Source organism: Siphateles boraxobius, unplaced genomic scaffold (genome assembly GCF_051911475.1).
Source record: "Siphateles boraxobius isolate OS27281-9 unplaced genomic scaffold, OSU_SipBor_1 22, whole genome shotgun sequence".
Classification (NCBI taxonomy): Eukaryota; Metazoa; Chordata; class Actinopteri; order Cypriniformes; family Leuciscidae; genus Siphateles; species Siphateles boraxobius.
This window is the reverse complement of record NW_027508833.1, coordinates 39,396,755-39,421,825: the sequence shown is the minus strand read 5'-3', so window position 1 is coordinate 39,421,825 and position 25,071 is coordinate 39,396,755. Positions and strand designations below refer to the sequence as shown.

Here is a 25,071-nt window from a genome sequence, read left to right as displayed (position 1 = left end):
AAATGTTTTTACCGATTAACTGTTTGAAAATAATCTTTGTTTAATCTATTCACCACAGAAGGACTCAAAAAAAATGGTACATCAATATTTTAACCGATTCATCATTTGCAAGGACATTTACATTTACATAAACTGTTTGAAAAGATTGAAATCTCGGCAAACTTATTCACAAAAATGTATTGAACTTCCAAACACGAGAGACAAATATGTTTGAATACTCGTTTTATTATTACTTTTAGTTAGTTGCTCCCCAACACAGGTAGGAAGTATGGATGTACTGCTGTTTCTGTTCATCGTAACAACCAATCTGTTGCTATCGCCTATCTTATGTTTCACACTAAAAGCTAATGATCCCTTGATACTATTCCTCAGCTAATTGCCCAGATAGCACACAACCTAGTGCCTTCTGTTACTGAAAAGTGTGTGATGCACATTTAAACCCGTAACATCCACTACTTCAGCTCTGAATCCTTCGGCATACTGTATCATTACGATCATACAACACAGACACACCTGTTGACACAAGACACTTGACATATATTTCACCTATAGAGAGTTGTCCTTTAATGGACATCTGTTCTCCAACTACTCCTTTTAGCATTCGATTCCTGTACTTCTGTCTAATGGCAGGGGGTTATTTCTTATATTACTTTTAAAAAGTTTTTTTTTTCCTTTAATGCATTGATTTTTAAGCAGTTCCTTCCAATTAGTTGCCGCTCTCAGCAGTGATAGCATTTACCCAGAGGAGAGCGATAGACCCTGGCAGACAGAACAAAAAAATCTTTGATTAGAAAACTGAGCAAATTCGCACAATCCTGTGTAAAGCCTGTCTAGTGTGACATCACAGGGTTGCCACACCAGATTATTGGGTAATTCACTGAGCCTCTACTAATTGACAAAATTATTCACTGGAATGATAAACCCTGTGCACTAAATTTGGCTGATCTTTCAACAGTTAACCGTGCAGAGATCAGTTCCCACTTGGCTTTGGGTGCTTCTTGTTGGCTCCGTGGTTTCTAATAATTCCTCTCAATGGATTGCTTTAATATTGTGTCACTCTTTCATTTGAAAGTTTTTTTTATGGACTGTTCTAAGGCCTCTTGTTTGTCACAGGCCGAGGAATCCTTCAGACATCTCAGGTCCGTCCACTATGTTGTAATCAGATGTCTTCAAGGACGTGTTTGGTGTGATTAAGCGCAAACACAATGAGAGGAAGTGGCACATATTTCCTGAATCAAACATGTTTTGGTGTTGTAACCATCAAATAACTGTCACTGTTTGAAAAATAAACACTAAGTTTAATTATTCAATTATTAATAATGTACTAAAAAAAGACTACACATTTATTCAGAAGAAAGACCTTTTCAAAAATGTGCTTTTTAATTTACCTTGTTTGAAGGACATATATATTAGCAGCCATTTAACAGTAAATGAAAGAGGGGGAAAAAAACACTGTGGGCAATTTATTTATAAATCAAACTCGCATGGGCTATTTAGCAAAAGTAATGTCAAACTTAAGATTGAGACACTGTAGTCACTTGGACTATTTTAACGATGTCTTTAATAACTTTTCGGGGCTGGCAAGTTTCAATCCCTTAGAAGCCTATGGAGGAGTGATCCAGCTCTCAGATTTAATCAAAATATCTTAATTTGTGTTGCGAAGATGAACGAAGGTCTTACGCGGTTGAACAACATGAGGGAGAGTAATTACCGACAGAGTTTTCATTTTTGGGTGAACTATCCCTTTAAAGCTCAACAAGCAAAATTATGACCAAAGCTGTTTTATTACTTATTAACAGTGTAGGGGAAAGTTACTTTTCCTTACTAATAATAATCCCCAAACTTTCAATCACTCTCTCTCCTCTTCACCGATAGCTGGAGTGTGTGAGCGCACTGGCGCTGCTGTACTGTGACTGCCGTTGCATCATCCAAGTGGATCCTGCTCACTGTTGGTGGCTGAGACCCCCTGATATGATTGTAAAGCGCTTTAGGTGTACAGTAGTAGATAGTAAAGCGCTATATAAATGCCTTATTATTTTAAAAGTAATGCATTAAAATATTGCGTGACTCCTTAAAGTAACTAATTGTGTTACTACTTTTTATAGGGAGTAATCCATTATTACTTTTCCGTTACTTTTTCTCTGCTTGGTTTTTTTTAAATAACAAAACAAAGGTTATATTCTTGGCCAATGTAAAGCCCAAAAAAAAACAAAAGTTAAAGAAATAAGCCTCAGACTGAAGGAAATGCAAATTCACGGAGGGCGCTGCTCAAACAAACCGTTCAGCTGTGCTGCATTCTGGGTCGCAGGAGAAGAAAGTTCAACATTTACTTTAGTAATAAAAACATGCAATAAAAAGTAAAAGCAAATGTCCTGTTTATCTAAATTCGTTAGGTTAGGTTATAAAAGTAATGCATTACTTTATAAGTTACTTGAAAAAGGTAATCTGATCATGTAACTCAATGCGTTAACCCAGCACAGTTTATTATAGTTTTGTACTGAGTTTTGTGTTTGCATTTCTGTTGTATTCTAGATCTATTATTTAGTTTCTTTTCTTGTAAAAGGAACTGAATGTGTTTGTAACGATGTTCAGAGTTCAGGAAAGAAGGAGGTGGGAACCGGCTAACAATCAACGTAACTTTAATTCACAAAATAGACAATAAAATATACACAAAATAAATGAAAGTAAAGCAACCCCTCACAGACAACTGCAACATAAACTAAAACAGAACAACAACATAAAGTCCAAACTGTCGTCACTCCTCCTTTTATACTTCCGGATTATATACGTATTTATACGTCACAATTTAATAATTATACTTTTATAAAAAAATATATATATATATTTATCTTGAATACTGCATAAATATAAGTCCTCAAAGTGCGAGTTTATATGCAAAGAGACTTCATTATGGGGCAAAAAAGGACTGTTCCCATGTACACATTGTAATGCATGAGCTGAAAGGGGGATTTGGTGTCTAGAGGTTGCCATGGCTGCTAAAAGCTCTCTCGGTCACAAATGCACAACGTTTAGGTCCCTGCGTACCCCATAACTAACTATTTTTCTTGGCCCTGTCATCAAGACCCTGTTTGTTTTGTTGTTCTGTCAGTCATATATGCAACACCCTCTAATGCACTGTCCTGATTACTGTGTTTTGCAGAGACAAAGCCGGCCTGCACTTTCAACGGAGTGGAGTACCATGATGGGGACATGTTCAGGATGGACGCCTGTCGCTTCTGCCGCTGTCAGGGAGGCGTATCCGTGTGCTTTACGGCCCAGTGTGGCGTCCTCCACTGCGAGCGCTACTACGTCCCTGATGGAGAGTGTTGTCCTGTCTGTGAAGGTTAGATGACGCTTGCATTAGCTCAGGAAACCTCATATATGCAAGAAAATATTTCTGTTCTCCGTACACTGTTTGATAAGAATATAAGCTTTCAAATATGTGCTGCTTTCTCCAAATGATACAAGCGGTCTGTAGCATTGAGCACCTTGTGCCTTAGGACCTCTTTTGCATTTCTGTTGATGCTCTACCTGTAATTGAGGTGATTTTTGTGAATTTTAATGAACTATGTTATATCCAGGTCCAAAACTAGATTCTAAAGCAATTATGACATGAATAGTTTTTTAACTACACAGAGGATATTGTGCATTTTTACATTACATGATGGGGAAGATTCTGTCGATTGGATGTTACATTTGCAGGATAAATTATTTTTGTGCTTTGTATTCTACCAATTCAATGAGCGTCCAGGGCTAATTAGTTCAGGGAAACTATTTATTGTTTTATTTTGTAGACAACCTGTAATAGGCTGCAAGGGAGCATGTCATTTCGATTGCAATGCTTCTCTTGTGGGTAGGTTTTGTTGTCCAATACATAATGGCTTGGAATTACCTTGCTACATTTTCTGCTCATGCTATATTTATCAGATTGTGGTCATGTTGAAATTAGTTTGCGAATGCTTTTGCTGTTATGTAGTTAATTAAAGCCAAACTCCCCAGTCCCCTGTAGCTTTCCTCCTGAGAGTTTAACTGCAATGAATTAAACAAATCAAATCGGTCAACTGAAGTAAGTTTACTCACAGTAAATATAAGCCTGTATGAATCCATGTGCTAACACTAGGCAGTCTTGGCTTATAAAGGAAACAAATCATTGGAATCAACAACTTAATCATTAACCTTTTTGACTTCAAGGGTCCCCATTGTCCACAACAAAATTCAAAGGCTTCATGACATTTCTAGTTGTTCATAATATACTGTATAAGGATTTTAAAAGATATTTTGTACTCACAATTTTTACCTTATAAAATATTTTAGACTTTGGCATAACTATAAAATGACCATGGAGTTAAGATTTTATAAATATCTTTATATTTAGTTTGTTTAGTTTATTTTAATGCTTGTTTTTGCATTTTTTTATTATTTTAAATATATAAGTAATTTTATGGGCCCCCTTGGAAGTTTGCTGAGGCCCCCTAGTTGAAAACCACTGTCTTAAGCTGCGGTCACATTACCAAAATTTAGCAAAATTTCACGGGTAAGAAACTTCCATTGTCAATAGTCTAGCAGAGTTCACACAAAGTCACTTTCAAACCAAGCAGCTTTCTATTGGCTGCAACACGGCCAACTTGAATTTGAAGCAAAATCTGAATGGGGAAGTTCCATATTGCACAGATTTCTATTGAAATGTCTCAACCTCTATTGTGAAAATTTGGAGCACAACTGTAAATGTGACCCCACCTTTAGAAATAATACCCTGGCTCATCCTTCATATATGTTGCGTTTGTTTATTTTAACTGTTTTCAAGTGTATAAACACTGACCCGGCTGTTTTAGACCATGGTTGAACATGAAACACTCTAAAGCTCTGGCAGTGTGAATAAACGAAATCACATAAACTCAGAGCCCGAATGAAATTTCTAAAATAAATTTTTCATAATATCTGTGTGAAAGGGAGTTACGATGCAAAACTTGTCTCATCAGATGGTCTGAACTGGTCATTAGCTAGTCCAGGCTGGGTATTAGTTGGTCCGGATTAGTCCAAGCTGGTCACTAGATGCTCCAAGTTAGTCATTAGATGATCTAAATTGGTAATTTGCTGGTCCAAGCTGGTTATTAGTTGGTGCAAGCTTGTTGACATTCTTGAACCAGCAACAATCCAGTCAAACTTAAAGGGGAACTTGGCAACTATTTGAACTATTTGAAAACCGTTTAGAAATCATTTGGACGGTTAAATAACCCGTTCTGGTGAGAATGGTAACTTTCCCCGCTCCCCCCAGCGTTCCCAGACGGAAAACCAACCTTGCAACATGGGGACTAACGTAACGTAAGTTGGAAATAGGAAGTCTCCTGAGAAGCGAGAACGAGCGAGAAACACGAACTGCTTTACGGCAATTCGACATAAACACACACGCCATATGATACTGTGTATGATGTATTACCCACTAGGGGTGGGAATTGGCAAAAATGTGATGATTCGATAGTATTGCGATATTTGGGCCACGATTCAATATTGTTGCGATTCTTAATAAATTGCGATACAGCAAGTATTGCGATTCGATTATGCGATATATTGCGATTCATGTCCCCCATATTATTCAAAGGCATTAGAAAAAATGAGGAAAATAAGACTCACTTCAAATGTCACATTTAATTCTGTAAACATTATCTTCTACACATTAACTGAAGTGCAAAAACTTGAAAACTTGTTCTTGAACATTCAGGACACAGGACCTTATTACAGGACAGGACGCAATTATTCTCAGAATTGGAGATCTCTCACATGAATGGTGAGCTCCCAGCACATAACTTAAAATTATTTAAATACAATAGAGTAACAAAGCAGACATAATAGAGTAGGCGAACATAAACCTGAGAATAATCATAAAACTGATATTTACTCACACTTTCGATTTGAAAGAAGGTTGAGCGTCGTGTACAACCGGTAGTAATAGTGAAGCCATTTTCATTTGAATTTGCTGTTGAATGCGTGACAAACAAAGCACCACAACAAGCGCCACCTTGTGGATGTAATACGCAAATGTAAATGATCAGAGTAAACTCTGAGAAAACCCGAAAGTAAAACAGATAATTTTATAATTAAATATTGCAATATTTTGCGCTACTGTATCGAAACAATTGCGTGTGCAAAATATCGCGATACTGAACAGAATCGATTTTTCCCCCACCACTATTACCCACCTCGGTAGACAGCTCTACATGATAAAGTTGGCTGGCTCCGATAATAACAAATGCACATGAGCAGCGATTGAAAGGGGAAAGTGAGTTTTTTTACGACAGTGTTGTGAAATATACGTCCCACGGCTGTAGGGGGAGCTCGCTGAGAAAACATAGGACAACAGAAGTGAAAATCAGCCAAGAAATGACTAGAGTTGCCGAGTTCCCCTTTAAGGTGGTCAGGAACCATCTGCCATGTTCTGAAACAGCATAAACTGACCTTTCAGGATGTCAGGGTGTTCAATGTCTTGTTGCTCTCTCACCTTCTCCCGTATAGACCCCATCTACCCGTTACTCAACTTAGCCGGCTGCTATGTGAACGGCCAGATCCTGGCTCACGGAGAGCACTGGCGTGAGGACGACTGCACCTTCTGCCAGTGTGTGAGTGGAGACGCCCGCTGTGTGGCCGCTGCCTGTGGCCACAGCTGCCTCAATCCTGTCACCGTTCCCGGAGAGTGCTGCCCCGTGTGTGAGGGTAAGAACACATGCACTTTATGGATGTCGGTTGGAGTTGTGTTGTATTGTTCTTGGACCTGAAACATACTCTGTGCAAGTACATGAACAGAAATGTTTCTAGTTACGTGTCATTATGAAATGTTACAATCATGATGCAGTTTTTGAATGCATCACATTTATCACAATAGCCTCTTCTATAGTTAGCTATAGCCAGTGTAAACTCTTCTATAGTTAGCAATAGCCAGTGTAAACTCTTCTATAGTTAGCTATAGCCAGTGTAAACTCTTCTATAATTAGCTATAGCCAGTGTAAACTCTTCTATAGTTAGCTATAGCCAGTGTAAACTCTTCTATAGTTAGCTATAGCCAGTGTAAACTCTTCTATAGTCAGATATAGCCAGTGTAAACTCTTCTATAGTTAGCAATAGCCAGTGTAAACTCTTCTATAGTTAGCTATAGCCAGTGTAAACTCTTCTATAGTTAGCTATAGCCAGTGTAAACTATCTTCTATGGTCAGTTTCACTTTCAGGTCAACTACTGCTATGGCGATACAGTTTAGTCTAGTGTTACATTTACAACACAATGCTTGCAAAACTCTCTTCTATGATGCTATAGTGGTTGCTAGGGTATTGCTAGACAGTTGCCAAGATGTTCTGAGTGGCTATAAGCGCATTACTATACAATTTATAGGTCGTTTTGGATGTTTGCTAGAGTTTTGTATTGTAGGTCCTCGTTAGATTTTTGTAATGTTCCTTACCTGCCCAAATCAAATGCTCTCTATGATATTCTGGCCCATAGATATGTCTTGAGGGTAACAATTTATTTTGATGGTACCTTTTGAACATTCGGTTGAATATAAGTAACTTTGCAACTACATGTCAACTAACTCTCATTAGAGTATTAGTGGACTATCTGCATAATATCTGCTAACGCTTTATTGTGTAAACTCCCCCAACAGACATTTGACTGACTATAAGTAACTTTGCATGTATACTTACGAGTGTTAGTAGACTGATAGGGTTAGGGTTATAAAAAGTTGACATGCAGTTGCAAAGTTACATATTGTCAACCGAATGTTGAAAAGGGACCATCAAAATAAAGTGAAACCGTCTTGAATCCCTTCAGTGTGAATTAATCTGTACATTAATCAGCCAGGTGACAATCACAAGTCATAGAAATAGAACGAAACTCTAACACTAAATATGCACATTAACTCACTGTTATAACTCATTTGAGTTCAGGTCATGGCAGAGACCTGAAGATGGTCAAGAATACAGAATACTACAGTACAGAATTTATTATAGCAATGCTTGCCTTTTCAAACACTGCAATCTTAATATGTGCTTATTTTAGGTTGAGCACCCGTCCCGCTTTGCGTTACCGCACATTTTCACCCCTTGTCCCACACGTCACATATTGAGAAAATATCCCGCATTTTCATCAGTCTGATAGTTTTTAATGATCATATTAAGAAAACGTGCATGTGTTCTTTTGCCTTTTTAAGAAAGCATTTTATTTATTCTTTTTGCGGCATAGTTTTTCACCTATATTTAACAGCGCTTCGTCAGAAGTACAAAATACAACAGCCGTTTTTAAAATCCTATCCAATGGTTGAAAGGAGTAAACACGGTCACTAGTGGGTTGTGACGCTGTCAATCAAAATGTGGAGCGGTGATTCGTTCCATGTGTTTCTGTCAGAAAACAAATGTATAATTCGGTACATTTTAATTTAAATGTAACAGAATTTATCATCTTGTTGCCTGCTGTGGTTGTTTTAATTCACATCTTTTCTAAAAATATGAAAGTTTTTGGTTTAATATATTAATATATAAGACTTTCAATGATCTAATTTCATGTTGTTTTATATATTTTTTTGTTCATTATTTATTTTGTTGGATTTTAGTTGGACTTGGTCAGAATTGTTTCAAAAATAGTGATCTGCATGATGCCTTTGGCCTCAGTGATGTTGAATTTAAATAACACAAAATAAAAATGTTATGTGACATTGTGATGTAATGGTGTTTTCTGCAAGGGACTAAAGAACAAACTATTTTAATCAGCTGAAAGCCAGAATACAAATATTTTTATTAAGTTAGATAGACATTATATAACAGTTTCAGGTTATGTTTTAGTGTTGGTAACATGTCCCACATTACCCCACACAAACTTATAATCGTCCCACATTTGGTTTGTTTGATGGGGGTCACCCTAACTTATTTGTCTACAAAACGATGAGGACATCACAGTGAGTGACGATTCGACAAATCAGTGAATTTTTTTTGAACTGCTTGACTGACATGACTGAGTCTCTATAAGGAATTGGACTTCTGAGTCTGTGTGTGTGTGTGAGCGAGCACTTTCTCCGTTTCCTCTCGATGTTCTGTAATACTCTGAATGTTTTGAGTTTCCATTCCAGTCACACACTGCATGTGTGAATAATCTATTAGACTGAGAGCAGGACAGACAGGTGCGTACCTGTATCCCTCAGAAACCCTTCCAGCACAACCTAAACATCTCCATCGTCTCATATCTCAGGTCTATATGCGTTGTGTCTCCTTTGCTGTCATGCAACGGTGCACCAAAACCCTTCCTGTGGATTTCCCTCTATTAGACCTTGCTCCCTACCCTCGCCAGCAGTGGAAAAATCACATCCCACCTGCCCATGTATTTTTCACACTGCTCACAGATCTGTAGCGGCTACCCCTGGGACTTCCACTCCCACTGCAGCTGGCTGGGTTTTCCTCTCAGTGTTTGTTACGAGCAACGCTTTGTATCTCACCATAAGCTTTGATTAAGCACCGTGAGGTATGGACACACACTTCGGTATGCAGGGCGATTTGCCCTCTCTACAATCTCGTAGAGAGGGTTTATAAAGGTTATTTCACACATGGGAAGAAGCGAGCAAGTGATAGATGAGTGGCAGGAATGTTGGAAAATGAATTTCTCCCAGGATTGGCTGTGTGTGTTTCGACCGATGACATCATCCTTTTGAATAAAGCTGGAGAATATAGATTTTCTCACGTCTCCGTTTGCCGTCTAGATTTTCAAATCACAAAGTTACATGATGTTCTTTTCAACCCCTGTTATTCACAGACTTGGGACCAGAAAAGGAAAGCTTGTTCAGAGCGATTAACAATCTTATCAAGCCATCCTAAATGCCACACTGACAGTATGTCTGGAGGAGGTTATGAAAAACCATACTAAACAACCTTCATTTTTTTATTTATTTTTTTGTGGCTGTGGGGGCGAGCCTCCACCAACTGTCGTGTTGATTATGATCAATGCGGTTCCAGTGGAATTGAGTCACACCGGGGGTAATAGGATTCCTGTCTGTCTCATCTACCCTCTGCACCTTCAACCTCCTTCCAATTAAAGATCCAAGCAAATGAAGCATCCTTCTTTTGCTCCGGTTCAGTATATTGAGCGAAAACAACGCCTGGAGTGCTTCGTCTCATGTTGGTGCCTGCTAATAGTAAAGGCAAGCCTTACAATGGCTCACACTGTGGGTTATGGATGTCAACAAATGTGCTACAGATATGAGTGATGCCTAAAATTGTGTGGCTTGTTGAGAAGCAGTTTCTAAGCAGTGTGATTTCACATGCCGTATCATCTTTTGAAAAATCCCAAAGACTTTGCACTTTGCATTGATTTAACCTGGGACATTTTAACGTTTATTTTTACTGCACAAAAACCTTTGCCATTCTCAGTTGCCGTTAGCTTTAGCATGTTTAACACTCAACCTACGATCATAAAGTGTTTAACATTTTTTTTTAATTCTAGAATAGACACTTTATAATGTTAGTTTTACTATTCTGATGCCAGGCTACAGTTGTTATAAATAATCTTTGAATAATCTCAAATATAATAGTAATTATAAAAATAATATATAATATATAATATATTTTCTAAAAAATATATGCAAGCAGAATAACATCATGTTATCATATATATATATATATATATATATATATATATATATATATGAATTAGGTAAGGTAAGGTATGGTAAGGTTAGGGTCAGGTGTGTGTGATACGGGTAAGGTTAGGGTCAGGTGTGTGTGATACGGTTAAGGTTAGGGTCAGGTGTGTGTGATACGGGTAAGGTTAGGGTCAGGTGTGTGTGATACAGGTAAGGTTAGGGTCAGGTGTGTGTGATACGGGTAAGGTTAGGGTCAGCTGTGTGTGATACGGGTAAGGTTAGGGGCAGGTGTGTGTGATACGGGTAAGATTAGGGTCAGGTGTGTGTGATACGGGTAAGGTTAGGGTCAGGGGTAAGGTTAGGGTCAGGTGTGTGTGATACGTGTAAGGTTAGGGTCAGGTGTGTGTGATACGGGTAAGGTTAGGGTCAGGTGTGTGTGATACGGGTAAGGTTAGGGTTAGTTGTGTGTGATACGGGTAAGGTTAGGGGCAGGTGTGTGTGATACGGGTAAGGTTAGGGTCAGGTGTGTGTGATACGGGTAAGGTTAGGGTTAGGTGTGTGTGATACGGGTAAGGTTAGGGGCAGGTGTGTGTGATAAGGGTAAGGTTAGGGTCAGGTGTGTGTGATACGGGTATGGTTAGGGTCAGGTGTGTGTGATACGGGTAAGGTTAGGGTCAGGTGTGTGTGATACGGGTAAGGTTAGGGTCAGGTGTGTGTGATACGGGTAAGATTAGGGTCAGGTGTGTGTGATACGGGTAAGGTTAGGGTCAGGTGTGTGTGATACGGGTAAGGTTAGGGTCAGGGGTAAGGTTAGGGTCAGGTGTGTGTGATACAGGTAAGGGTGGGTTAAGGTATAAGGGAAGGGTCAACTGTGTAATTACAAATGTAATTACATAAATTCATTACAGCAGTAATTACATGGAGGTATTAGTACAATGTAAAAACATGTACACAATAAGTCCATTGTATCAAATTATTAATTTTAATGTAAGTACATAGTACCTAAAGCCACTTAATATAAAGTGGGACCTCACATTTTCTTTAGAAAATGGCTAATAAATAAATATAATTCGGGACGCAAAGTGTGTGATTAGCGGCCCTTAAGACTTGAGGTTGTGTGAGGTAGAGAGAGAGAAAGCAGTGGATGGACAGAGAGTGACAGCAGCATGTCTGCAGACCTTCGCAGTGCAGCACGCTCACATTCACCCCTTTTCAATTAATCTTTCATACGCCTTTCGGCCTGTGAAGCAATTAGAGGTTTAGATGGGTCTGCCTGACCGTGGAGAGCACCCGCTTCGGTACTGAGGTGAAGTGAGGGGGTAGTGCACTCTGGCTTTCCATACAAAGTTCTATTCACACAATACTGCCGATGTATCTCTAACCACATCTCAAATACAGCGGTCTCTCTTTATTTGAATTCTCTCTCTCTCTCTCTCTTTCTCCGGGCGGTGCAGAGGTAGATCAAAGGCAGCGTGTGTGTCTGCTCATCATCACGGACTGCAGTGAAAGGTTAAGCACAGACAGGCTACATGAATGTGAAAATATTCAAACGGTTTCGAAATCCTCCCACTGTGACGGCAAGGTGACTAACCGCTTAGTGCTTCATATGAATTTATCACTCCGTATTTTGCCCTCACACTCATGTCATTCGAATGGATGTGGTATTCTTACTTCCATGAAGGACAAAAAGAGAAGTTTAGCAGATTGTCTCACAACATAAATGGAGTCCATGACCATATTTACACTTTCTACCACTGCACAAAAAAAAAGAGTTATCTTCCACAATCTCTGCTTTTCTGTACAGTGGAAGTGAGTTTAAAGCTGTCAAGCTCCAGAAATGACCGAAAGAGCACCATAAAAGTGCTCTCGTATGTATTGTGCTCCATATTTCTGAAGTCTTCTGAAGTCATACAGTAATATACCTTTGTGTGATGAACAGACCAACATTTAAATAACTGAAACTCATTTCAAATCTTTAAAGGCCATAACACACCAAGGCAACATCAAAGACTAGCGGCAACAAAGGTTAACTGTGGTGTCGCCTCACGTTAAACACACCGCAAAGACTACAGCCAATGACCAACTAGCACCAATCTGCACCTCCGTGAGAAAAACAATAACTCTCCATACCAGCAGGTGGCAGTAGTCTGTATTTGTCATTCAAAAAGGGAAACCAGAAGAGCTAGGGCTGCGGATATACAAATTGTAAACAAAGCCTTGCTTGCTTAACATATTCACACAATTTTCGATCACTACAGACGGATTTGTAATATAGCTTATTTTAATATGTCTGATAAGTTGCTTAGCTGTTTGCTTGTTTTCGTCACCTCCTTTCTTCTTCTTGTGCTCTGGTTTGCTAAGCTGGACTGCCAATCACAGTGATGTATGTTAGTGTCACATCCTTTACTCACACAAACCTATCAAATGGCTTCAGAAAACTTGGATTTGTGATCATATGCACCACTTTTATTTTACTTTTTTTTTTTTTTTTCATCATTTTAGTGAGCTATTCCTGTATTTGGAATAGCATCCAGAAGTTTGAATGTTTGATCCCAGCAAGGAGCCATTCATTAACTGTTAGCATGGAGCCCTTGAGCAAGGCCCTAAGTTGCTCCCGGGCTATTATACCCTGTAATAAATATTGTATGCTGTTGCTCTGGATAAAAGCATCAGCTAAATGTCAGTATAGGGAGCAGAAGTTGTACTAAAGGGTTGATATTTGGGCATCTATTCTCCACGGCTACGGTGTAATATGAGATCTTAAAATATATTCCAGATTCAATACAAGTTAAGCTCTTTCGACAGAAGCAGTGGCCTGTTCAAAAACGAAAGACATTTTGACTCAAAAACAAACAAAAAAGACTATAAAGTAAAGCACTTGCTATGAATGTATACCTTGCACTGTGGAAATTTAAAATATGCAGCTTTTGCTTTTGTAGAAAGTTCTTTAAATCGTTTTTTGAACAATTGGACTATACAGTTTAATGTGAATGGATGTCTGTTACCAATTTTTGTCTCTATAAAGGATCCCTTTCGGCTTTATAATGCAAAACTTACAGGGTTTATAGTGTTTATATAGCCATTAAAGGAGTTGACAGATTTTTGAATTCTATATAAGGCATAAACAAGGTTAATAAATCATTTTGTGATTTTGTTAATGTGTGTAAGGTTTATGCCCATTTTTTCAAAAATAAAGCCAACGGAGCATTTCCAATAGGGTCCCCACACCATCAGTGCTCGAGTGCTAAACAGTGCATTACCTACTATATACTTGTTTTTACAAACTCAGACAAGTTTTCTGTCACAGATGATGTGTATAGAATGCAACTCATTTTGAACTCTGAATTCCTTCTGTCACAGATACAGTAGTCTCCGGATATTTTCAGTGCATTGTGTATAAAAAGGTTCCTATGCAATGCAGAACAACAGATTTACTGTGTCCATGACTCTAGTGTTTTGAAGTCACACACACACTTCTGTTTTGTCACCTTGGTGGTTCCATCCATAACAAAGCCTGTTGTCTCCCGCTGTCAGAGTCGTGTGATAGCAGTGCTCCAAGCAAAAATAAAGATAGGACTGTTACTCCATTCTATGACTTTTTTTATCTTGCCGGATAAAGCAGAGAAATTACCATGTGCATTCAGCCGAGCCATATGTGGCCCTAATAAAAGATGGGAAATAAAAGGAAGATGTAATGATGCCTGATATCCCCCTCGATAGAGGACTTACATAGCATACCTGTTGGTAAGGTCTCGAGAACTCTGCTCTCGCTGCGCCTCTCATTTACATCTGGCATGTTACATGCGGGCGTTTGTGAATGTGATCAACACATTCCAGTGACAATAGTACTGAGCACGATTCAGAGATTCCAGAGATTCCAGAAAATACACTGATAAAGTGACCTGGGATTTGAGCCGGGTTCGTTTGATTTTGGTTCATTCACACTGCCAGTGATTTTCCGGAATCAGAGAATGCGTTCACACACAACCCGTAAAAATCCCGTAAAGACACGTGACATCGATGTGACATGTAATGTCTCAGCAGCGTCTATAGTTTGCGTATGAGCTGCGCTTTCTCTCTCGAGAAACCACGCTTGTGCATTTTTTTCTCTGATTCGATCATAAACTAGCGCATTACGTACCGTTTCACGCTGGCGAACGATCCCGGCTTCAGCGCCATCATTACGACACGGCATTGATTACGGCTTTTGTTCACACAGCGCGCGTTCTGGGACTGAACACGGCAATGTTACTAGATCCCCAACCCGGCATCGATCCCGGCATCAATCCCGGGTCATGTTTGCGTTCACACAGACGGTGTTCTGGCAATTTCCCGGGATCAGCGTTCTGTGTGAAAGGGGCTTAAAACACGCAATTGCAAGTTTATATCTCGCAATTCTGCGAAAAAAGTTATAATTGCGAGATACAATTTTTTTTTTAATGTTTTATTCTGTGGCAGAAACAAGCTTCCATAGAACGTGTTTGTCACTCCTGTAAATAACTGAACTGTGTGTGAAAGTAAGCATATTAAGGATTAGTATTCTGCTTCTGTGAACGTGGCCGTCTTGTAGCATTAGTTCATGTAATATTGAGTGTCTCAGTTCATATTGTTAATATTCAGCAACAGGTTTCAAACTAAATGTAGCCAGTTAGAAAGTATATCATTATTTTATTTGAATAATTATCAGACAAGAACTGACTGTTATTGAACATTTGAATATATTGTAAATATTCAATTTACCCAACACAAGCACTGGTGTGTTTGCCCGCTTCTGTGAACAGATGTACCCACTCCAGTGTTGTCTTTTGGCACTGAAACATCCCAGCGCCGCTACTGGTGTGTGTCCATGTCCTGCCTCTGTCCTCTGGGCCCTGTTGGACACAGCCCTGACTCTATCCCCTGGTCCCAGGACAGCTTAATTTAGCTCATTTGCCAGCTGCCCTGCACTCTGTGCATTTTTATTTCCTAATTATTATTTGTTAGAAGAGCTCATTTCCTCAAGGTGACACCCTCTCCCCGTCAGAAGCAAGTTATTGTACCAGACGCAGCATGTGTAATTAAGCAAATGAAAGCTGTCAGGTTGGGTTCAACCCCCAAAATTGCACATCAGATTTTATAGCAAACCCCACAGCCAGAAGCGTTTTGCACTGGTATTATTCCATATTAAATATGTTTAAATATGTACCTTCATTACATTTCACTTGTTTATTTCTAGCAGTCTTTGAATGTGAGCATGATCTGTTTGTTGTGGAGCCGCATAGGAAGACACAAAACGAGGCACTAATAGCGCCATGGCTTTAAATGGTACAGTAGTGTTAATGGAACAGCGTGCTTTAATGAATAGGAAAACAGAATGCTGTTTTTTTTTTTTTGCCTCGGGTTTCTATTTATCGCTGAGAGCTAGCTTGTTTTTAATTTAATAACTGTAGGTCCTTACATTTGAGACAAACTGGGGAGAGAGAAGTTGCCACTTTTAATAATTGGTTGCCATTATGTGATATAAATAAATATAGGCTTTTGAGAATCATAAGCTGCGTTTCCATTACAGATTTGCGCAAAACTTTTGCGATATTTTCTAAATAACGATAAAAAAACTATTGCGAAATGACAGCGTTTCCATTAACCGATGTTATGCAACTAAAAAGTACTTTTTTCCTCTCGTGATAAATCATTCGAAAAATCATGGCAATGAATGTTGGTAGGTTCACACATATCACATATAGCCATTTTTTTAAATTGAAGGAGATGTAGGTGTTTTATCCCAGCATTAATGGAAAGGAAAGCCCCTTATATTTGGGAGCGGCCACATATGAGGTGTTTCTCCCTACTATCTGCTTCAAGGTCTTGATAAATTGTGGCATTTCTTTGTTGTTTCGAATCCATTTTTCCCATAATACTTTTGTCTTTTATGAGTTTAATGGAGAACTCTGTCTCGTCTTCTGTCCAAACACACCGCCTCGTCTTTAAGAGGTTAATGATCGACTTTAACTTATACCAGGTGACCTGTAAATGTTTCCTATATTTGATATAAAATTAACTAGACTAAATCAAATGAAAAAAAAGTCATAACTGAAACGATTTTCTTAGTATTTCATTGTCTCCATGGGGAAATAACTTTTTTTGTACAAAAACGTATCAACTGTTAAAGTCCGTAGACCTACTGTAACTCTCCGAGGTTCAATTTGCATTATTTCAACTTATTTTTTAAAGAATACTTATATTTTTATATAATGATATTTTACTTATATTTCATTAATGCATAATATGCTACTAATATTTATTATACTATACATTTTTAATTCTTAATTGTAAAAAAATACATCCGGCCAACATTTAAATTGACACCTGCCATGGTCTTTCTTATTTGTTGTCTCTGATTTAGATTTAAATTAAATTAATGTAATCTTGCTGAATAAAAGTATTAATTTCTTTTTTTAAGTATTTATTGGTGTATATTTAATGTAATGTTTAATTAATTTTTTTTTCTGCAACTACACAGTATCATATGAACAGTCAGCCAGTAATGATACTGATTTAAGTTTCACAAATCAAACCGTTGCTTTATTTTGAATGTAATGACTTGACAAATCCAGTGAGTTTATTCAATGAGGGATTTGATGGGCTGTTTCAAGCCAATAACTTGTTTTTTGTGAGTCTTATTGTGCGAGTCATTTGTTGGTAAATCAGATTAGACTAGTCATGCTCTGGGTTTGTTTTTGGTTGTTTCCAGTGAATGCTCAGTAGAAAGATGTGTTGTCTTGGCTTTATTTTGCAGTCCAGTCTTTTTTTCTTCACATTCAATTCAGACTACAACTTAAAACTCTGGTAATTCTTAGCATCGCAGGAAAACACTCTTATGACCACAAACAAATGCTGTTTTGAATGTACTAAAGGGATAGTTCACCATGAAATGAAAATTCTGTCATTTACTGTTACTGTTTTTTCCATGAAACACAAAAGCTGTTTCTTAGGTTACACTTTATTTTGATGGTGCACTTCAGACATTCTACTAGTAACTTTGCAACTGCATTTCAACTAACTCTCATTAGAGTATTAGTAGACTGTTAGGTTAGGGTTCAGGGTTTCGGGTTAGTAGAACAACTACATAGCCCTCGAAACGGAGATTTTTCAGAGGCACACCCTGAAGGGCTACGAGAAAGTTCCCAGAATGCATCGTGAATCACCGGCGAGATGGCTTTGCAAACGGTTAAACATTTAAATTTAGCCCCAGATGACACCACCATGCACTTTATTTACTCTTATAACAATAATATAGTCATTTAAATTAAGAAATTGTATAATAAATGACCTTTCCGAAACAGAAAAGGAGATGTAGGTGTTTTATCCAGGCATTAATGGAAAGGAAAGCCCCTTATATTTGGGAGCGGCCACATATGAGGTGTTTCTCCCTACTATCTGCTTCAAGGTCTTGATAAATTGTGGCATTTCTTTGTTGTTTCGAATCCATTTTTCCCGGAATACTTTTATCTTGTATTAGTTTAATGGAGAACTCTGTCTTGTCTTCGTCTTTAAAGAATGATCGACTTTAACTTACACCAGGTGACCTGTAAATATTTCCATTGCAGTTTTGAAAATCACATTGTATTTGATATAAAATTAACTAGACTAAATCAAATGTAGGGGCATGAATCAAATATAGTCATTTAAATTAAGAAATTGAATAATAAATGACCTTTCCGAAACAGAAAAGACATACATTTCGAGGAAGGAACGTTATAATCATCATGTTTCCTCAGAGGTAAGAGCAGCGCCGCTCATTGTTAGTCGTTGTCATGGAGAAATCGTGTAAAAACTCGTCGCTTCCGTAACGTCAGAGCGATCGTCGACGACTGATGACGTATCGGGTTCATGAAGTTTTCTTCCATTTCGTAGGGGAATATTTTAACCCTTTGGCCCTTGTAACTCTGTTTTCTGTTGGGGGACCATTAAAATAAAGCAGATATTAAGCAGACAGTCTACTAATACTCTAATGAGAGTTAGTTGGCATGTAGTCGCAAAGTTACTTATAGTTAATAGAATCTCTGTTGGGGGACCATCAAAATAAATTGTTACCATTTCTTATTCACACTTCCCTTTCCCATACAATAAAAAGGACACTGTTGAGCTCTAATAACAAATTGACCCCCAAAACTCAGGCCATGACGACTGTATTTATATTCAGTCTGAGAAAGATACTGCACTAATTATTAATGCAAAGATGGCACTCTCTTTTGGCCACTGACAGCTCATGTGTCTCTTCTCCATGTGCGGTTCGAGCTAATCAAAAGAGGAACGTGTCTTGACTTATTTCCAAATTCTGACACAATTCTGTCTCTCTCCAGCGCAGTGTCCCAGCAGCCGTGTGGTCCGGGGTCAGCCCACCAGAGACCGCATTGTTTAAAAGAGCAGCTTAATGAGAATAAACAAAGCACAGTGGGTCTGCTCCACTAATAACTGCATACAAGCAGCACACGCTTATACATTCGTTCTCATCCTCGTTCTAATGCTAATGATTCCCGATTATTCTTTACGAGGGAGCGCTTGCCTGCAGTTACTAATTAGCATAATACACGGCCAAACCATCTCCATAATATTTCAGTTTTCAAAGAGCCGCCTAAGAGCACACACTAGAAAATCTTTGTGTGAAAGCCTTGTGAATTTTTATTTTGGTGTGAACTGTCCCTTTAAGATGGATCAACTGTTGTTGTTTGAATAAAAATGAAATTGCATACTTGTGTTTGCATGTATGCTTGAACATGAAATTGTTTTCCTATAGCAGAAACGGCACTCCATTCAAAGAATGCATGAAACATCAGAGAGAAGCTGATTGGATGATCTCTCTGACAGGCACAAACCAATCAATTCAGTCAGCAATTTCAGCATGTACTACAAGCATTCAGGTTTTGCTGGAGTGGCGAATTATAGATTCTCGTCACACCGTGAAAAAGTCAATTTCCAGTGATGATGGCTCGTTTTTGGACTTCTGCCATCAGCTCTATTTGTAGTCATGAAGCTTTTTATCCATTTTAAACCTTGACAACTTTATGTATCATCTCTATTTCTTTCTGTCTATCCATCTGACTGCAGTGTTTCCCATCTTTTTCAGAATGGATTAAAACTTTCGACCGGAAAGATCGAGATCAAATAGAAACTTGTCAGGGGTGTCATAAGCTAAATGGAAGAATGGTTTATATTCAAGTCAAGTCAAGTCACCTTTATTTATATAGCGCTTTTTACAATACAGATTGTATCAAAGCAGCTTCACAGTGATAACATGAAAATAATATAACAGAGTTTGTATCTAAAAGAAAATTGAGTCAACGTCCACCTTAAGTAAGGCAGATCAATAATATTATAATATAATAATATTCTATATTAAACAGCTCTGTAATCTGATATTCGATTTATTGTCTAATCAATTATAACCAAGTGGGATTTTTATTTGCCTGAGATGTCATTGTGAGCAAAGAGAGATAATATTTGTTGGTTTTTACATCCAAGTAAGGGATTTTTTTCCCAGTGTTGTTGTTATTATTAAATGTACACTACGTAACTTTTGGCCCGTAGGACATTGTTTTGGTTGTGCTTCGTCTGTGTGACTGTGCGGATGAATATGACCCTATACATCTGAAAAATAGGCTAATACATATATGTATATATATATATATATATATATATATATAGAGAGAGAGAGAGAGAGAGAGAGAGAGAGAGAGAAAGTAAAGAAATGCAGTATTTGATGAAAAACTTAAAGCATTGGCAACTGACTGAAAGTAAAATAAGTCCTAAAATTAATTAACAAAATAAAAATTGCAATAAATAATAAAGCGAAATAGACAATAAAAAATAGGAATGAATAAAAATACAAAATTACTAAAACCTGAAAATAAAAAAATGAAAATATTAATATAACAGTTAATTATATATAATATAACAGTATATAAATAATACTAAAATAACACTGGTTTTATTCTATTAAAAACAGTTGTCAGGATATTCTTCAAAAATTCTCCAAGCTAACATGAGGATGAGGCAGGATGATAAATGATGGCAAGATTTTTATTTGTGTGTGAACTATCTTTTTAACTGAAAGTGAAAGAAAGTCTGTGGTTAAATCGTGTTTGACTCCCATGACTCATAAGCGTAGTCCCGTTTGAGCCCGTTTGATTCCCATATTCGTTTCTGTCTGTTTAACTGTCTGACTTCGTCAAGAGTGACTCACATCCTCTGGGGGAATTTTCTGCTTCCCAGAGCCCAGCTACATCACGATGGCGCCCCCTGTCTGCGGATCGCTGGACAACTGCACGCTGGAGGACTCGAGCTGCCCGTACGGCTCCCGGCTGGACTCCAGCGGCTGCAGGACGTGCGGCTGCAAGACACGTACGTGAGCTGTGACGTCACTGGAGAAGTGCTTCATCTTCCTCACGCCACACACACGCTGTCAGGCACTCTCTCTCCACACACTGACTGGCTTTAGCAGAGATGTTTATGAGGATAAACACTGAAGGCCAGATGGATTAAAGGATTGTTTTTATACTGAGATAGACTGGGTGAATCTAAGTCTGACATATTATGTCAGAGGAAAAAGATAATAATGCTGATTTAGTGGATGAAATCCACTGGTTGTGGATTATAATTATTCTAAAAGAAGATATACATTACTAGGAAAAGGTTTGGACACACTTGACTGATTTGTTTCTCAAATTCCCTTTAATTTATTTATCGTCGAGGAATATGCTTGAATATAAATATATAATTACATTTACAAATTCACAAAACAGATTTTGTTTTTTAAATATTGTTTTTACAGTAAATAGTTATAATAGAATAGAGTACAATTATTTTTTCAACATTTTTGTTGTGAATTTTACGATTTTTTTAATTATTTGGAAAGTGAACAGTATTTCATTTAAGTTTTTCCAACTTTAGATATAATTATTATATACAAAGTCAAAATATAACATAATATAATATAATAATTAATATAATAGTTGGGTGCTTCTCAAAGCATAAAATAAAATAAACCAAAATAAAATAATTATATATTATATTATATTATATTAAAGTTTCTCGAATCTGATTGGCTGAGAGCCTTTTCCAGCCATGTGATATATTATATTATATTATATTATATTGTGTTTTAGTGCATACAGGGCGTTTGAATTTTTCTTTTTGCATTAATGTATGTTGCCTTTCTCATATGTGCCAATCTTAAAGCATGTATACTGAAGTGCAATTATTGTCTAAAGCTGTAATGAATTGGTCTCTGCTGTGTTTTTCTTCTAACCTTCAGGAGAAGAGTTGTGCAGTGGTCTAATTACCAGCTGCGCTCTTAAATGCCCTTTTGGCTTCCAGACTGACATTCACGGCTGTGATGTTTGCCAGTGTCGCCCACGTCACAAGAAGTGCAAGACTGTGGCCTGTGCCAAGGAATGCCCATTCGGCTACATGTAAGAAAACAATAATCTGATGCATGGACGTAACAAGTGCAGTTACATTCATTGTTAGTTGTACAGCAAGTGGTCAAATGTCTTCAAACTTCATGAAAAGCCATAAAGCTCTTCCTGTTTTGACCACAAGAACTTTTGTTTGATCTGGATTGGTTTTAGGGGACTGTTAGTTTCACTTTAAGGCAATTTTGAAAAAGGTTAACTATGGCCCAGTCCCAATTCGCCTTCTTATACTACGACCTAAAAGTATGTACTCTTTTTGTGAACAAAAAGTACATACTTTTGAGTGTGTAGCAAAAGAGTAGGCAAGCTTTGGGACATACTATCACGTCATCTTTAACGGACAGGTCTGTCGCGTGCGTCACCGTAAACTGCCCTGTCAATCATTCTGTTACCGTAAACTGCCCTGTCAATCATCCTGTTACCGTAAACTGCCCTGTCAATCATCCTGTTACCGTAAACTGCCCTGTCAATCATCCTGTTACCGTAAACTGTCCTGTCAATCATCCTGTTACCGTAAACTGCCCTGTCAATCATCCTGTTACCGTAAACTGCCCTGTCAATCATCTCGTCACAGTTAAAATCCTCCTTTAAATCTAATTTGATTTCCTAGGGTTTCGGAGAGAAATGTAGTCGCACGTTCTTCTGCAGTCGTGGGTCTTTCATGCGGAGATTTGTTTGTAATATAATGAATATAATGATGCATTTAAAAGGTAATGGCTAAATATATCTTTACAAAAGTTCAAATATTGTTAAGATGCAATATAATGTAGACAACTAGAATAAATTCATTTTCGTCAGGTTAGATACTGATAATGAATCACTCAAACACCTTTATCTAAACCTCTCTACATAACCGCCGGACTCGCGCGTCCTCCATGTCTGTAGTTTTTTAACACTTTTCAGTCTTGTTTGTAGTTCTAACCAAATCCTCGTCTAACGCGCGATGGGCGGTGGGCGATATTAGCCGTTAGCGTGCGCATCGATCTGCGCTTCAGATTCTGACCGGGAACAGTAGATCATCCGGGTCTCTTAAGAACACTCATTTCAACATAATACGATTTGGGACGTACTAATTCTATTTTCAAATACTATTTAGGACGGATAGTATGCGAATTGGGACTGGGGCTACATGACATGTTAGGGTTTTTTTTTTACTTTTAATGACTAGTATAAGAATACGTCTTCCTTAGTCTCCACTTCACTGATGTAATAATATAGTTCCATAAAAGCCCAGACCACTGTTATCTGTAATTTTATGTCATTGTTACCCCAATGATTTTCGAAACTGTCAGGGCAGCAGTCATTAGTTGTCACAAACTGAAGCGAATCCCGCACTGTACTTATAACGGTCTGGAGAAATTGTGAATGACAAAATGATCCCCTGCGCTATGCTTTGCTTGTTTGTGCCCGACTGCGAGTTTGGAGCTGACAGCTAATTAGAGCCGGCTCAGATCAGCGTCTCTGATTGCGCCGCGTAAAGGATGAGCTGCGATAGTGAAGCTGAACACCTAATCTACACAACACCATGTCTTGACACCACTGCGAATAAACACTGCTGTTCCACGTCTGCAAAAAAAAAATGCACCAATTACGCAAGCAGATCGCTGAGCCAATTTGTAAAAACTTTTGTGGAGCTGTGCAGTCGGCAGGTTAAAGAGACATCTTGTGACGAATGGAGATGAGAAAGAAGAGAAAAGTGCAAGAAAGAATGTGCCACTTCTCTCAGTGACTGATGTCTACAAATTTCATTCTGCGTCTTAGTTTGTCAAGAGAATTAGTGGCATTTTAAAAAGTGTGTGTATGAGTATGTGCTGAACCCCGTACTGTGACGTAAGTGGGAATCTGCATCTGGAAATAAAGCAAAACAACAGACAACTAAAAAATAGCAATAATGCCATGTTCGCTATTTACAGATAAAACACCGGCCGTTATTACCAGCAGTTCTGTATTGTTGTACCAATTTCGACGAATGGCACTTGAGTTACTTGAGTTTAATAAAACATCTGTGACTAGCTAGTTAATGATGCCTTATACTAATGGTGATTAAGCAGCGATTTAAGTCATTGTACAAGGAAATGCACCCTAGATCCAACGCAACAAGATTCCCCCAAGAAGATTTTGAAAGCAAAATATTCCAAAACATATTTGATTTTTATATACACCTATGAGGAGTGATATTTGGGACCAATGAGATTTCACTGTGGACGGAGCTATCTAGCAATCGATCACAGTCGATGTTGAGCACAACCAATCCCGCCTCAGTTTGGAGCTGTGGTGTAGTGGTTAGCACACATGCTCCTGACATGTTGCACTCTGGTGCTTATATGGGAAATGCAGGTTCCAATTTAGCCTGCGTCGAGACCCAATCCCATTCCCCCGTCGTCTCCCTCATGATTTCCTCCTCTCTACTGTCTTTATAATAAAAAACAGGCAAAAAATTAAATGAATCATTTTTGTTATTAGGTGTACTGTTTCTTTAAAACAAAATAAAGACCATAATGACAAGTGCAGAGAAAGAGGCAGCAGTGTTCGCTGGTCTTGCACCTCTATAGTCTCCTATCTGAGACTCATTCCCTCAGGCGTGGATGAATAAAGAGGAGTCTTTATTTATCAGAGTTCGGCCCTTGGCCCATCTTTGTCTCTTTTCCCCCTCAATTCTACCGTCATGAATGAGCACACAAGTGCAAATGCTTGCATCTCAGATTCTAATTTTAGATATCCATTTATGCCCCCTCAAAGTTATGGCTGAGGATCAAGCTCGCGTCCTGAATAATGCATGCAGCTTAGCGCAGATTTCCTCCTCTTGCACAAAGAATATTGATATTCCCCACTGCTGACATCATACCTGATAGCTCCTTATCACCAAACCAAATACGCACTGCACATGGCTGCGTCTCAGCACTATTATTCATCTGATAAGAGCAGATAGGGGGACTAGCGTGTGTGTGTGTGTGTGTGTGAGATGGGCAGTTGGGGTTCAGGACAGTGCGCCTGCAAGAGTTTGTTCTCCA

General features: G+C 38.3%; 1 protein-coding gene across 1 annotated transcript in view; it reads left to right on the top strand.

The window, feature by feature from the left end:
- crim1 (cysteine rich transmembrane BMP regulator 1 (chordin-like)) overlaps positions 1–25,071 on the top strand; it is a 146,740-nt gene that overhangs the window by 91,109 nt on the left and 30,560 nt on the right. The window contains exons 6-9 of the mRNA XM_077240129.1: positions 3,161–3,343; positions 6,511–6,708; positions 20,859–20,987; positions 21,901–22,057. Coding sequence (XP_077096244.1) covers positions 3,161–3,343; positions 6,511–6,708; positions 20,859–20,987; positions 21,901–22,057 — 667 coding nt within the window. The remainder of the gene's footprint in view (positions 1–3,160; positions 3,344–6,510; positions 6,709–20,858; positions 20,988–21,900; positions 22,058–25,071) is intronic.